We start from the raw sequence: 14,723 nt of genomic DNA, 5'->3' as shown, positions 1-14,723 counted from the left end.
TGGAAAGAATACAGGATGTATAATCATAGGAACTGGGTTCAAATCTGAACCTGCTTCTATGTGGATCTTGGACAAGTTATATCCTTTTTCTGGGTTTCAACATTTTCATCTACAATACTGAGAGCATTGGGTTAGATTGACCCTAAGGTCCTTTCTTGCTCTAAATCTTATAATCCTATGATCTTTTTGCCTTCATAGGTTTTTTTTTTCCATAGGTTGCCTTCACTAAAGGGACATTTTATAAAGGAAATTAGACACTAGTGAATATCACAAAACTGAGTCTGCGGGATAGATGAGAGACTCTGCTAGCCCCAGGAAAGATTCTGAGTTGATGGAAGCACACATCTTCAGAATTGGAAGGAATCTCTGAGACCCCTTGAGGCCACCTCACACAAACCTGATTAAGAATCACCTCTTTAAATATAATTATAGTTTTAAAGAGTTGTCTGAGGGCACTGAGGAATTAAATTACTTGTCCAGTGTCCTAGAGCCAGGATGTGTCCAAATTAGCACTTTAAGCCAGGTCTTATAAACTACAGGGCCTAATTTTTATCCATCATGATTTACAGCCTCTCATCCTCCGCTTAATTTCACAAGCATCCTGTCTATGCCTTTATATAAATCATTGAAAAATGTCAAACAACACAAAGTCGAGCACATTTCCATGGAATACATTTCTAAGTGGATCTCTATGTCAACTCTTTGAGTTCGACCTCATACAATTCTGAATCTTTCTAAATAATAAATTGTGTAGTCCAACGGCTCAGCAAAACAGAGCCTGAGAGCCAAATCTGATTTACGTTCTTAGTCTTTGGGCTGCACAAAAATAAGGGGCAGGTGGGGCCCTTGGGCCATAGATTGCTGAGTCCTGACCTAGTCCATACTTTCCTACATGTTCATCTAAGATTATATGATATGTCATCTCAAATGCTTCTCTAAAACCTAGGTAAACATCAGTTAAAGCATTGTCTTGATCAATTGGTCTAGTTAATTTGTCAAAAGAAAGAAAATTAAGTTTTCCTGCCATGACATTTCTTGATAAAGTCGTGCTTTGTACTCTTGGGATCACTGCTTCCTTTTTTAGATGCTCATTAGCCATCCCTTTAATAATACATCCTAGGATTTAAAGTCAAGGCCATTGACCATTATTGGCAGATTTTATTCATTTTCATTTTTAAAAAATTAGGACATTAACCCTTCTTCATTTCTGCCATACCTTTTGTATTCTCCATAAACTTTTAAAGACCATTAGCGAATATCCCAGCAATCACATTAGTCTGTTCTCTCAATAAAGGCACACAGAGCAATCTAGCCATACAGCATACCTACCAATAGCAGAAAATCAGAATATTTACATGGATCCTGCTTGGCCATTGGTGTTCTAAATGAATCACTATGAATATAGTGACAGCTAGACCTAAGGATAAGGACTATTTTGCCAGTATAGTACATGGTCATCTAAATAGTATAAACAGGTGACAAGCATTCATAGGCAGGGCAGTCTTGACCATTTGCAAATAAACAGATCTTTTTGTGAAAGGACAGATTTCTAAAAATTATTTATATTGAATATAACCAGAAAAGCAAAATCTAAAGCCAAATCTCTCTTCTTGTGCCCAGACAATAGGTGTTTTGAGGCTGCAAAATTAAGCTGCCTAGACATGTATAAATATTATTTGGCCAACTAACAACCAAATATTAAATGATTCTCTCCTTGGAGGAGTTTTTCTTTTTTTCAAAAAAACAAGAATAAAGAAGAATCAAATTTTTAAATTGTGCATCTCCTCTGCTGGCTGGGAAAAGATAAGCAAAATGAAATTAGTCTGTATTAGACCATCTTTGGGGAAATGAAAGTTAGGAATCCTGAGTGCATATTGTGGTAATGTAAATGGTATGAGGGTAAGTAATATCAATACAAAAGTGGCAATTTCCACTTAGGAAACATAATTCTCTTAACATTCCAATTACTATGAACCTATTGCCTCATATTGGGAAATTTTGCCATCTGAATGGTTGCTTATTTTTTTTTTAAAGCAATCGGGGTTAAGTAACTTGCTCAAGTTTACACGGCCAGTTATTTCTGGGTGTGATGCTAAGTATCTGAGCCCGGATTGGATCCCAGGTCATCCTGACACTGGAGCTGGTGCTCTTACTCACTGTGCTACCTGGCCACCCCTTGGTTGCTCATTTAAGAAAGAAGAGGCAAGAATCTGGATTTGAAGTTTAAAGTATAGGGTTCAAATAAAGGCCCTTCAGCTTGCTACATGAAGGATCTTGGAGAGACACTAAATTTCTCTGAGCCTCACCTTCCTCATATGCAAAATGACAGGGTTGTAGGACCTTTCTAAAGTCCCTTTCATCTTTAGTATTCATTTACTGTACCAGATAGCACCTTCTAACTCAAATATGCTCCTCACTCATATACTGTAGATACTCAAATTCTACCCTTAGAAAGTCATACCTCTTCATTAAATCCTGCCCTGGACTCCAAATATTGGATATTAAAATGAAATCATATGGAGCAATTAACTTTTTTTGTTGCTTTTTTCGAGGGGGGAAGGCAGGGAAATTGCAGTTAAGTGACTTGACCAAGGTCACATGGGTAGTAAATGTTAAGTATCTGAGGCCACATTTGAACTCAAGTCCTCGTGACTCCAGGGCCAGTGCTCTATTCACTGTGTTACCTAACTGCTCCAAGTAATTAACTTCTGCATATGATCATTGATGTTGTTCATCCTTCATTTTAAAAGAGGACCAGTGGCATCAAGGGTGATATCTTGATTTGTGCATGAATTAGAGGATAAAAAGGCAGAGCTGCCCAAATTCATCAGTCACCCTCTTTTCCTGAGTCATTGATGTACAGTGGCAGGACATAGGTCAGGACAATTGGTGATGACCCATAATGCAGTGAATGATATTAGCATATTCAATGCCTGACCATGCCCTAAGTGCTCCTCAGTGCCTGTTTCAGCTGCCTTTGTGACCATTGGAATAAACTGTTCTCATCCATCCACTATTCTGGGAAAAGTCTTCACATGTTTGGGGTAGACATCCCCCTAACTTACTTGTATTTGAGGCCTGTCAGTTACTCTCAACCCGCTTTAACCCATATGTCATGATGGTTTTACCAGGGTATGGTCACTGTGAATGCTATCGTTTCTTGGAGTCATGGGTGAGAGTTGGGTGAAAGGTGGACACCAAAGGTAGATGAGCAACCTTCAAAAAGACTTGACAAACCCCCAACCCAGGGATGCTGGTCCTCCATGAACACCCCATATACACTGATCATAGATCACAGATCTAAGTAAAGATACATGAAACCTTGGGATCCCCTGGTCCAACACTTCTCATTTCAGAGAAGAAGAAGCTGAGGGCCTGATAGGGTGAGTTATTTGAAGTCATATTGGTCCAGAATCAAGGGAGGAACCTATGACCTTGAGGCTACATGTGGCCTTCTAGGTCCTTCAGTGCAGCCTTTTGACTGAGTTCACGTTTTACAGAACAAATCCTTTTAGTAAGGGGATTTGTCGGTGAAGTTTGGATTCAAAGGACCATCCTTAAGGGCCTAGAGGGACACCACATGTGGCCCTGAGGCCACAGGCTCCCCACCCCTGGTTCAGATGGTACATCTGGAATTTGAACTCAACTCCCTTGACTCTAAGCCGTGGGCTGAGTTAGTTCATTTGGATTATTTTCTTCCCAACAGAAAGTTTTGGATGACTGGGAATAAGAGTGAGCATAGGGAGGAAGAGGGAGGGAGAGGAGTATTGATTTGAATAGAGGAAAAACTTGGTAAAAAGGAGAAAATGCATAGGTGCCAGGAGTGGGGCTGTCACAGGACAAAGATACTTTACAACTTGCATTGGGAAATAGCCCTACTCAAAGATGATACTGGCCAATAGATATTATAACAACAACAATTATAACACTTATATTGTGCCTTAAGGTTTGCAAAGTGCTTTACCAAAATGACTTCATTTTATCATCACAGTGATGCTGGGAGATAGGTGCTATTATGATCCTCATTTTACAGATGAGGAAATTGAGGCAGACAGAAGTTGCATGACTTGCCCATGATTCCACTGCTTCTAAATTTCTGAGGTCAAATTTGAACTCAGATCTTCGGAACTATGCCCCCTAATGCCTCATAATATGGTCAGCCCAAGAACTTGAATGCATACATTCTTCTGGTTATTTCTGCTCTGGAATTCATGACTGAAAAGTATTAGACATAATGGAAAACTGGTTTGATTATACACTTAGTCAATGGCTTAAACACCCACATACTCATTCATTCCCTTCCTTGTAAATCAGAATGTACTTAAAATCTTCTTAAAAGTTTTAACAAGTACATATTATTATGTAACTGTATTGGGCATTTGCCATTTCCTTTCCTACCATTTGGCTTTTTTAAAAAAAATGCCAGATTGTTATTAAGTGCATTTAAAAATACATGCATATAGCAAGAAATGATCAATTCAAATTTTACCAAATATGCAAGAAACTTTAAAACAGTGAAGTCCATCTTTCAAACCATGCTGATGGGGTCCACTACAAATTTATATTACATAATCTCTACTGGATCCTCACTTTACACCTCCCTAAAAGATTTCACTATGCCACACATCCAAGCAGACTTTCCAAACCTTTTCATCCCTCTTCTAACCTCCTATGGCTCTTTCTCACACCCCCCCCCCTCATTCTACCCTCTCAGCAGAGAATCTCACTTCATATTTCACTGAAAAAATGAGGCTTTTAGCCAAGAAGTTCCATTTCCTTCCTATTCATCTCCATCACTAAGATGCCTTCAATGCTTCCTCCTTCTTCACCCCTGCTTGCTAAGGCAAACCTCTCCATTCACAAAGGCTCCCATTCCATCTCATCTTCTCCAGCAGATTGCCCGCCTATCATTCCCATTGTCTACTGACAGCTTCCCTGCTTCTTACAAATATGTCCATGTCTCCCCATCCTCAAAAACCCTCATTTGATCCCTACTGTTGTTCTACATGTTTCCTGCTTTTCAAGATTAAATTCCTTGAAAAGGTCATCTATGATTCATCCTTCTGCCTCCTTTCCTCTCATGTTCTTCTTAACACTCTGAAGTTTGGCTTCCAGTCTTATTCACCTGAAAGTGTGAATTTCTCCAAAGTGACCATTCACATTTTAATTGGCAAATCTAATGGCTTTTTCTCAGTTTTCATTTTAACTTCACTCATCTCTTGTCTACGGTACCCTCTGGAATGTCTGTTCCATAGACAACAAACTTCTTAAAGCTTATCTTCTACAACTCTTTCCATCTTAACTCTTTCTGAAACCTGGCTTCACCCTGGTTTCAGAGCCTCCCTTACCACCCTTTCCAATACTGACTGCACCTTTATTCATTCTCCTTGGCTCATGGGTTGAGGCAGAGGAATTGGGATACTCCTTGCTCCCCATTGCCACTTCCAGGTTCTCCCCCCTAATCTTACTAGTGCCCTCAAATGTATCACTTCTATATTCAAGAATTCTAAATTTATCGTATTAATAATAATCTCTTGGCTTTTTACCTTTCTCTCTTCCTTCCTTTATATACCCATACTCTTCATTCACACCTCTAATCCTTTAACCATTCAGTTCTCTCCCAGGTCATCTCCCCTGCACTAACCACTCTTTCCTCTTCTTCCCATCTTGATTCTTCAGTGAACCACTTCAACTCTACACTGTCTTTCACTCTTGAATTCCTAGCTTTCTTATTATATCTTTGATTATTCTAAGCCAAACTTCAGCCTTGGACTACTCACACCTTTCATCACCTACACATGAAGGTGGAGAAAAACATGCATCTGATCTGACTGGGGCAACTACAAATTTATGTTAGACAACCTCAATTGGGTCCTCACTGATGCTGGGCAATTCTACTATACCATCCTTGTCAACTCACTATCCCAGTCTCCACAGAGGCTCTTCCAAACCTTTTCAACCTTCCTCAAACCTCCCAAGGCTCTGGTTTCCCCTCCCCGCCCCCCACTCCTTTAGTTGAAAACCTTGCCTCATATTCTACAATGAAAAAAAAAATGAACTCCTTATCCTCTCTTCCTGGCACTCAGGTGCCTTCTGTCACTCTTTCCTCTTATACACCTGTCTCACATAATGAAGTGACTTTACTCCTTACCAGGGCTAACTCCCTTTTGATTGTTCAAATGATCCCATTCCATCCTGTATCTTCCAGCAGATTGTCCCCTCTACAATCCCTTTTTTGCTTATTTTCAGTCTCCCTGTCTACCAACTCATTTCCTACTGCCTGCAAACATGTTCATATCTCCCTTATACTGAAGAAAACCCTCACTTGATCCTTCCATCCCTGTTAGTTATTGTCCTATAACTCTTCTTCCCTTTGTAGTTAAAGAACTTGAAAAGACCATCTAATAGGTGCTTCCATTTCCTCTCCTTTTATTCTCTTCTTAACCCCTTATAATTTGGTTTCCAATCTTATCATCCTACCAAAACTGCTCTCTCTAGAGTTACTAATGATTTTTTATTTGCCAAAACCAATGGCCTTTTCTCAGTCCTCATTCTATATGACCTCTCTGCAGGCTTTGACACTACTGATCACTCTCTCCTCCTTTTCTTTAGGCTTTTTTTCTATCCTGATTCTCCTCCCATCTATCTGATCACTCCTTCTCTGTCTCCTTTGCTGAATCTTCCTTAAGATCAAAGCCTCTAACTGTAGGTGTCCCTTAGGGTTCTGTCTTGGTCTCTTCTCTTCTCCCCAATACTATTTCACCTAGTGATCTCATCAACTTCAGTGGATTTAATTACCATCTTTATTTTGATGATTCCCAAATCTACTTATTCTGCCTCAATTTCTCCGTTGACCTTCAATCTTGTATCTTTGTCACTCAGATGTCTCACACTGGATGTCTAATAGATAAATTAAACTAAGTATGTCCAAAATGGAACTCATTTTCTTTCTACCTATATACCTTCCCCACCTCAACTTTTTAAAAAAATATTATTACTATAGAGTCCCTCAGGCTCACAACCTGGGAGTCACTCTGGATTCCTCACTATCTCTCATTCCCCCCATATCTAATCTGTTGCCATAGCCTGTCAATTTTACCTTTGTAACATTTCACAAATGCACCCTCTTTTCTTCTCTAATACTACCACCACTTTTATGAAGGCCCTTATCATCTTATGTCTGGATTATTACTATAGCCTGCTGGTGGATCGTTCAGTCTCAAGTCTCTAATCTATCCTCTATTTAATCACTACAGTGATTTTCTTAAACTACAGGTCTGATTATGTTGTGCCTTTCCCTCCCCACCCACTCCATAAAACTCCAGTGGTTTCCTATTGCCTTCAGGAACAAATACAAAAGTTCTGTTTGGCATTCAAGGCTCTTTATAACCTAACCCCTTCTGACTTTTCTAGTTCTTCCTACACCTAACTTCCCAACAAGTACTCTTTGACCCAGTAACACTGGCTTCCTAACTTTTCTAGGAACAAGACACTTCATCTCTCAACTTTGGGCATTCTCTCTGGCTATCTCCCATGCTTGGAAAATGTAATTGGGAAATATTTAATGAAATAAATAAAAATATATTTTAAAAAATTAATGTGAACATTTGTACCTCATAAGTTGGCAAATGCTACAGATTAGGGTGAGAGTTATTATTTTGTTGATTGTCTAGTCTTTAGGAAGTGATATAGAAAATGTTTATAAAGCAGGTTAAACTTTAAAATATGTCTTGCAATAGTCCCTTCCCCAGAGAGCTAATGGTTAACTATTTACCAGCACACCCCTAAAATCCTCTCACACTGAAAGCCAGTCACAAAGGTCTTGTCTCTTCCTGATACACAACACTGCATTTCAAGTTTCAGTGTCTCTGTACTGGGCAACCTTCATGGCTGGAATTCACTCTCTCCTATCCTCTGGATCATAGAATTCCTCTGTACTTTGTATACCACTTTCTGCAGGAAGCAATCTTTCCTGGTCCTCACTGTTACTACTGTCTTCCCATCCAAATTACCTTGTATTTTATTCCTTTGTATATATTTGTATTTATCCATTTATATTGAAGGTATATATATATATATATATATATATATATATATATATATATATATATACTTGTTTTTTCCATTAGAATGTGAGTTTCTTGCAACAAAAAAAGATTTAATTCTTTGTACTTACATCAATCACCATGGCCTAGCCCAATGCCTGACATATGAGAGATAGATTGATAAGTACTTATTGATTTATTTTGATTAGCTCATTGAAATGGTTATTTTATTAATACACTAGATTTGAATGACTCTAAATCACAGCTTCTTAACTTTTTGTGTGTCATTGATGAGCTTGGCAGTGTTATGGGCCCCCTTCTCAGTATATTTTTTAAATGAATGAAATAAAATACATAGGATTAAAAGGAAATCAATTATACTGAAGTATACATTTAAAAAAACACACATTATAAAAAACCAAGTTTGCAGAGCCCAGGTTAAGAACCCGTTCTCTAAACAGAACTCTGCATTTAAGCAGGGACTGTCAGCTCATGATGGCAACATGGGACTGTCTCCAAAGCCAACCAAATGATTTTATGAGTTTAGTTAAAATTTCCTCTCTCTCAATGTGTCTCCAGCAAGGACAGATTATTTACTAAAGCCAAAGCATTCTAGCTCATGTTGGCTACAACTGACGCCTTCCTTTCACTGACCCCATAACCTAGTCTCCTTGTTTCTAATGCCCCATACCACCCTATTTCTTCCTCCAGCTCCATCCAGCAGTTTTTTTTTTTTATTACAACACCCTGAGAGCCTCTAATTATGAATCCAGTCAATCAAATTTAATTCAACAAGCATTTCCTCTGCACCTACTATGTGGCAGATGTGGTGCTATGTATGAGGATGAAAAGACAAAAATGAATTAGTCATATCTTAGAGCTCAGAGACCTCAGAGGCTGATCCAATGCCTCTATTTCATAGAGGTGGAAACTGAAGCCCAGGTAAGATATATGATTTGCCCAAGGTCATTCAGACAGTAAACATAGGATTAAATCTAGGTTTTCTGACTCTGACCAGTACCCTCACAGAGTTTATATTTTATTTGGGGGGAAAATCATGGGCACAGTGAGGTAAATACCAAACATATAGAAAACAAATCAATGTAATTGGTGAGTGGGTAAGAATAAGGATAACTTGAGGAAATTGGGAAGAAGTTCTTCAAGGAGTGGGGTGATTGAGTTGAGCCTTGAAGGGAAGAGAATGAGGTTTCAAGAGGTGGAGGATAGGGGTGGCCAGGTAGCACAGTGAGTAAGAGCACCGGCCCCAGTGTCGGGATGACCTGGGGGATCGAATCCGGGCTCAGATACTTAGCACCACACCCAGAAATAACTGGCCGTGTAACCTTGAGCAAGTTACTTAACTCCAATTGCTTAAAAAAAAAAACTATTAAGAGGTGGAGGATAGGGGTCAGTTAGTACAAAAAAAAAAAAAAACCAAACCAACTCAAATTCATAGAGACTGAGGATGAAATAGCAAGCATAGCAAACAAGTGGCTAGTTTTTCTGGAAGCAGAGGTCATTGCCTGCTATACCATACAATAGAATAGCAGCTCTCCCTTCCTCGAACCCTTTTCTAAGTGGGTGACTATGGGAACTGGGCAGATTAGGGAGTCTACAAGAGTCATTTCTGGTAGAGTAAAAAGAGTATGGGACCCTAAATTCTGCATGTTGGCTGACTTCCTTTCAATTCTAAGTTTCCAGTCCCTAAGCCACTGAGGTCATGAAGTATACCTCTAACTCAACTAAATAATTATTTTATTAGTTTCATCAAATGAATCACAAAATTGATTCAAGGACATATTTCCTCCCTTTTGCCACAGGCATTTTATCATTCTGTGCAGGCATTCTCCAAACATTTTTACTGAGTTCAGTGCCTGGCTCATAGTTTCCCTCTCCATCATACATGTTGCCTTCTTCATATTATTCAGGATTTCAATATTCCTACTGACAAGCGATCATACTGTTCTTCAACTTTTCAATCTCAATTGATCTCATTCTCTACTAAGGACTTCAGGAAAAGAGTGAAGACATGGTCACCTTTAAATTCCACCACCTCCATTATCAGAAACTTTATTCCATGATAGTCTCAACCTCTTCTCCTTTTCTCTCTGTCTGTCTCTGAATGTCTCTCATGTGCACTAAAAGCATACTCTTTGACCTCATCATGCCTAGCCTTTTGATATTCACCATCTCTCTTTATCTCCCAGGTCTGATAGAGGGGGTGATAGAGTTGAGCCTTGAAGGGAAAATGAGGTTTTAGGAAGGGGAGGGCAGAAGGGAGAATGTTTCAGGTATGGGGGCCAGCTTGTGCAACAAATGAAAACAGAAACAAAACCACTACCACCAACAAAACAAAACTCTGAGACTGGGGCTGCAACTTTGAGGCCACACATGGCTTTCTAGGTCCTTGGGTGTGGCCTTTTGACCAAGTCCAGGATTTACAGAACAAATTCTTTTATTAAGGGGATTGATTCTGTGAAGTTTAGAGTCAGTCAAAGGGCTACATGTGGCCTTGAGTCTGCAGGTTCCCCACCCAGAGACCATCCCCTGCTCTTATAGTCTAAATACCCAACTTAGGTCACATGGTCTATCATTTCAAGGGTCAAAAACCTACCACCTTACAATTCCTTTTCCCCAAACTCAACCTGTGGATCCTTAATCTTGTATAAATCTGACATCTGATTCCTATATTTGTATTTCTGGGCTACTGAGCATCACTGGAGAAAATTGCAAAATCAAGCCGATTTCACTCATACAAATGGATGGTACAGAATCTCACAGAATCATATACTCACAGAATTTGAGAGTTGGAAAAGGCCTCATACTTTGATTGAGCCCCTGTGGTCACTCAAAAATTCCCCTACTCCATCCTCCATCTTCCATTTCAAGCCTGGAACGCTGTCTGTTCTCATATCCACTTACTGGTTTCCCTGGCTCTTTAATTATCCCTTTAAAATATTTTTGTTTAATATAATTAAAATTTAAAAATATATTTTAAAATATTGACCTAAAATCCCAGCCTCTTAATTCTAGTGCCTTTCCTCTTTTAATTATTTACTATGTATCTTGTATATAGATTGTTCGTACATATCTGTTTGTCATTTCCCTCATTGTATTGAGTTCCTTGAGAGCAGAAACTTTTTGCCTTTTATGTATCCCCAGTTCTTAGCACAGTGCCTGGCATATAGGAAATACTTAAATGTTTGATGACTGACCATCTCTTTCTACTTTTCCTAATGACAGTTCCCCAAATTTTCTTCTCTGGTCCTTTGGTCTTAATTCTAACAACACCCCTACTACATCACACATGCACAAACATACACACACACACACACACACACACACACACACCCCATATGACCTAACCTCCTATTCACTGAGAAGACTGAGACCATCTGGCCTCCCCATTACCAGGTCCCTAAGCTTTCTTCCTCCATTTTTTAAACTTCTCAATTGTAGAATGAAGCCACTTAGCTGGCATAGTGGGTAGAGCAATAAACCTAGGATCAAGAAGACCTGAACGCAAATCTGACCTTAGATATATGGTAAGTCTTTACAGAGCTTCCTATCCCTACCCTTTCCCCTTCCTATCCATTCTTCACATCACTGCCAGAATAGCTGTCCTCACCCATTGGTTTGGTCATGCAGAGGTCCTCTGCCTAAACATCTCCAATGACTTCCTACTGTCTATTGAACAATATCCAAACTTCTTTATCTGTAATTTAAGGTGATTGGTGATTTAGTAACATTCTATTTTGTTGGGCTTATTTTATATTCATCCCCTTCATAGACTTATTATTGTCTTAGACAAGCTGAACTATTCTGCACGTTCTGGTCATACACAAACCTCTTGTGTGTCCATGTCCTTCCTTATGTCTGTCCTAGCAATAACTTCCCTTCCTCTCTTCACCTCATAAATTCCATCCTTCAGAATCCAGCTCAAATGGCACCTCCTCTAGGAAGATGTTCTTGACCCTACCAAGTTGGTAATTACCTTCCTATCCAGAGCTCATGTAGAACTCTGTTTTGTAACTCTCCAAGGGTCTTTTTAGGAAATAATAATGATAGCTGACCTTTCTCCAAGACTCTCTGGTTCACAAAGCCCTTTTATATTTATTAGATCATTTGAATTCATCTTATGAAATACTGTACATCATACAAATAGCATTTCCATTTCATAGATGAGGCAACAGTCTCAGAGAGGTGACAAGACTTTCTCAAAACTACATAGTCAAGTGACTGGAACCCAAAATTCCAACTCCAAATCAGGTGCTGTTCTCACTTAATATAGGCAGCGAGCTGACATAGTAGATAGTCAGGAAGACCTGAGTTCAAATCCAACTTCAGACACTTACTAGCTGTGTGACCCTGGGCAAGTCACTTCTGTTTGTCTCAATGTCAACTGTAAAATGGGGATAAGAATAGCACCTATCATAAAGGGTTGCAGTTACGATCAAATGAAATAATATTTGTAAAGTGCTTAGTAGTGCCTAGCACATAGTAGGTGCCATATAAATACTTGTTCCCTTTCCTTTCCCCTTCTCTTTTTAACTGACCCTACAGAAAAATAGTACAGAGGACCATTACCATTAGTGTATTTTGGATATTTAGGCACTTTTTATGTATCTCACTAATTACTGTGACCTGTCTGTTTTCTTACATAAAAAAATAAAGGATTTGGATCAGATGGTCCCCAAGATCCTTCTCATTCCTAAAATTCTAGGGCTTTATTTTGTCTCTAAAATGTTCTAGGAGAGTGTAAGGTTCCTTGCAGGCAACATATTGACTTAGAAAGTCATGTGTGTTTATATATTTCTTTCTTATTAATATTTCAATACATTAAAATCAGATGGATTCTGCATTTTAATCTGGCTCAGGGCACCCTTGGGAGTGTTGTGGGCTCCCTATAGCCCATAGGTCACGTGTCTGATACCTTTGGCAATCTTCCCCCCCACCCCCCACCCCCGGAGTATGCTTTTGCTTGCAAACTTTTAAAACACAGGTACCACTACTGACCATAACTGTGGCACAATGCCAGGCATCTTGGAGTACTCAACTTACAATTGTGGAAGAATCCTTTGGTTTCTCTCTCTAATCAACATTCATACCACATTGTGCACAAGGTTCAAGAACTACTCAGCTCTGGAATTAGGCCAAAGCCTGTTCTGCAGTCCTGTTCACATGTCTCATGCACATTAAAGGATAAAGTGATGACTCAGCCCTGGCTGAAGTAACTTTGTAACCACCTTTAATCTGTGTTTAGTCAATCTGGTTTCCATGGTGGGAGGGACATAGAACTGAAATTCCAATAAAGCATCCTTACCTGGTAGGTGGAGAGTGTTGGTACTATTCAGAGAACTGAAAATGTATTCCATAAAATAATCTGGGGAGGGCAAGCTTCTTTGGCCCAGACACACTCCTTGAAGGGACAAAGAAATGATTGTTGCAGCCAGTCGAGGAAGGGTGTTTTCGTCAGCACCGTTATTGCTTATTATTCCAGATTTCTGTTGTAGAATTTTGGTCTCCACACACTGAAATCAAGGTACATGTTGGAAGAATATCTTTTTAATTTTCATTCAGCATTCAAGCTAAGTATTGGTAGTATCCCTGAAAGGGATCTTTTGATATCTTTGGACCACTTGAGCAATTTTTTAAGATTCTCATTCATATTTTAATAATTTTTCTTTAAACTTTCCTTTCTCTGTTTGGTATTTAAGGTCCTTTACAATCTGGCTCCAACCTACATGTGCAGCCTTATTATACGTTATTCCCCACTGTGCACTCAATGGTTCAGCCAAATATGCCTGCTCGCTAACACTCCATATACTGTCTCCATGCCTCTGTATTGACTTTTGTATAAGTGTATCATTTTTCTACATATTTTGTGTGAACACATACTTCTATATTTTGTCTCCCTGAAAGAATGTAAGATTCTAAAGATCAAGGACTGTTCCATTTTAGTTTTTGTAACCATGGTACCTAGGACAGTTCCTGGCACATTGTAGGCAGGTACTAACTGCTTGTGGATTGATGACTTATTGGTTTCTTGACTCCCATGGTCTAATACTTCCTTGGTTTCTCCTAACTCTGCTCACCTCCCCTCTGCCTCTTTTATTGACTCCTCTTTGTTCTCATTCTCTTTAATCATAGGCATCAACAAAAACTTGGAGCCTGGCTCTATAATCATTTTTTTATTCTCTCTCAGGGAAAACTAAAGGGACATCTCTGTTCTCATGTAATACAATTATTATCTAATTTAGTCTAAATTTATTATCTAGACCAAAGCACACTATTTTCTCTTTTTTTGTTGTTTTTTGTCTCTCTCATGGTTTTTCCCTTTTACAACATGACTAATGTGGAAATATGTTTATATTAAACATGTATAGCTTATGTCAGATTGTATGCAATCTTGGGGAGGGGGCAGGGGAAGGAAGGGGGAAAATTTAGAACTCACAATCTTGTAAAAGTGAATGTTGAAAATGAGAAAAAGCAATAAATTAGTTTTTTTTAAAGAACATGGTATTCTCAATGGAAATACAGGTTTTACCTGTTACCAATCAATAAGCATTTATTAGGCACTTCCTAAAAATATACATATATAAATGTATTCTCTAATTTATCTAAAGCAATTCAACAAATTTTTCTATTATATGATAAAGATAATTTATCTAAAGCAAC

At 38.8% G+C, this 14,723-nt stretch overlaps 1 protein-coding gene across 2 annotated transcripts in view; it reads right to left on the bottom strand.

Moving 5' to 3' along the window:
• SLC39A12 (solute carrier family 39 member 12) overlaps nt 1-14,723 on the bottom strand; it is a 112,234-nt gene that overhangs the window by 76,215 nt on the left and 21,296 nt on the right. For both annotated transcript variants that reach the window (XM_069086094.1, XM_069086093.1), the window contains exon 4: nt 13,369-13,576. In XM_069086094.1, coding sequence (XP_068942195.1) covers nt 13,369-13,576 — 208 coding nt within the window. The remainder of the gene's footprint in view (nt 1-13,368; nt 13,577-14,723) is intronic.

Source organism: Petaurus breviceps, unplaced genomic scaffold (genome assembly GCF_028583685.1).
Source record: "Petaurus breviceps papuanus isolate PSGF00001 unplaced genomic scaffold, PetGlider_PUasm1.0 178, whole genome shotgun sequence".
Classification (NCBI taxonomy): domain Eukaryota; kingdom Metazoa; phylum Chordata; class Mammalia; order Diprotodontia; family Petauridae; genus Petaurus; species Petaurus breviceps.
This window is presented reverse-complemented; position numbering and strand designations above follow the sequence as displayed.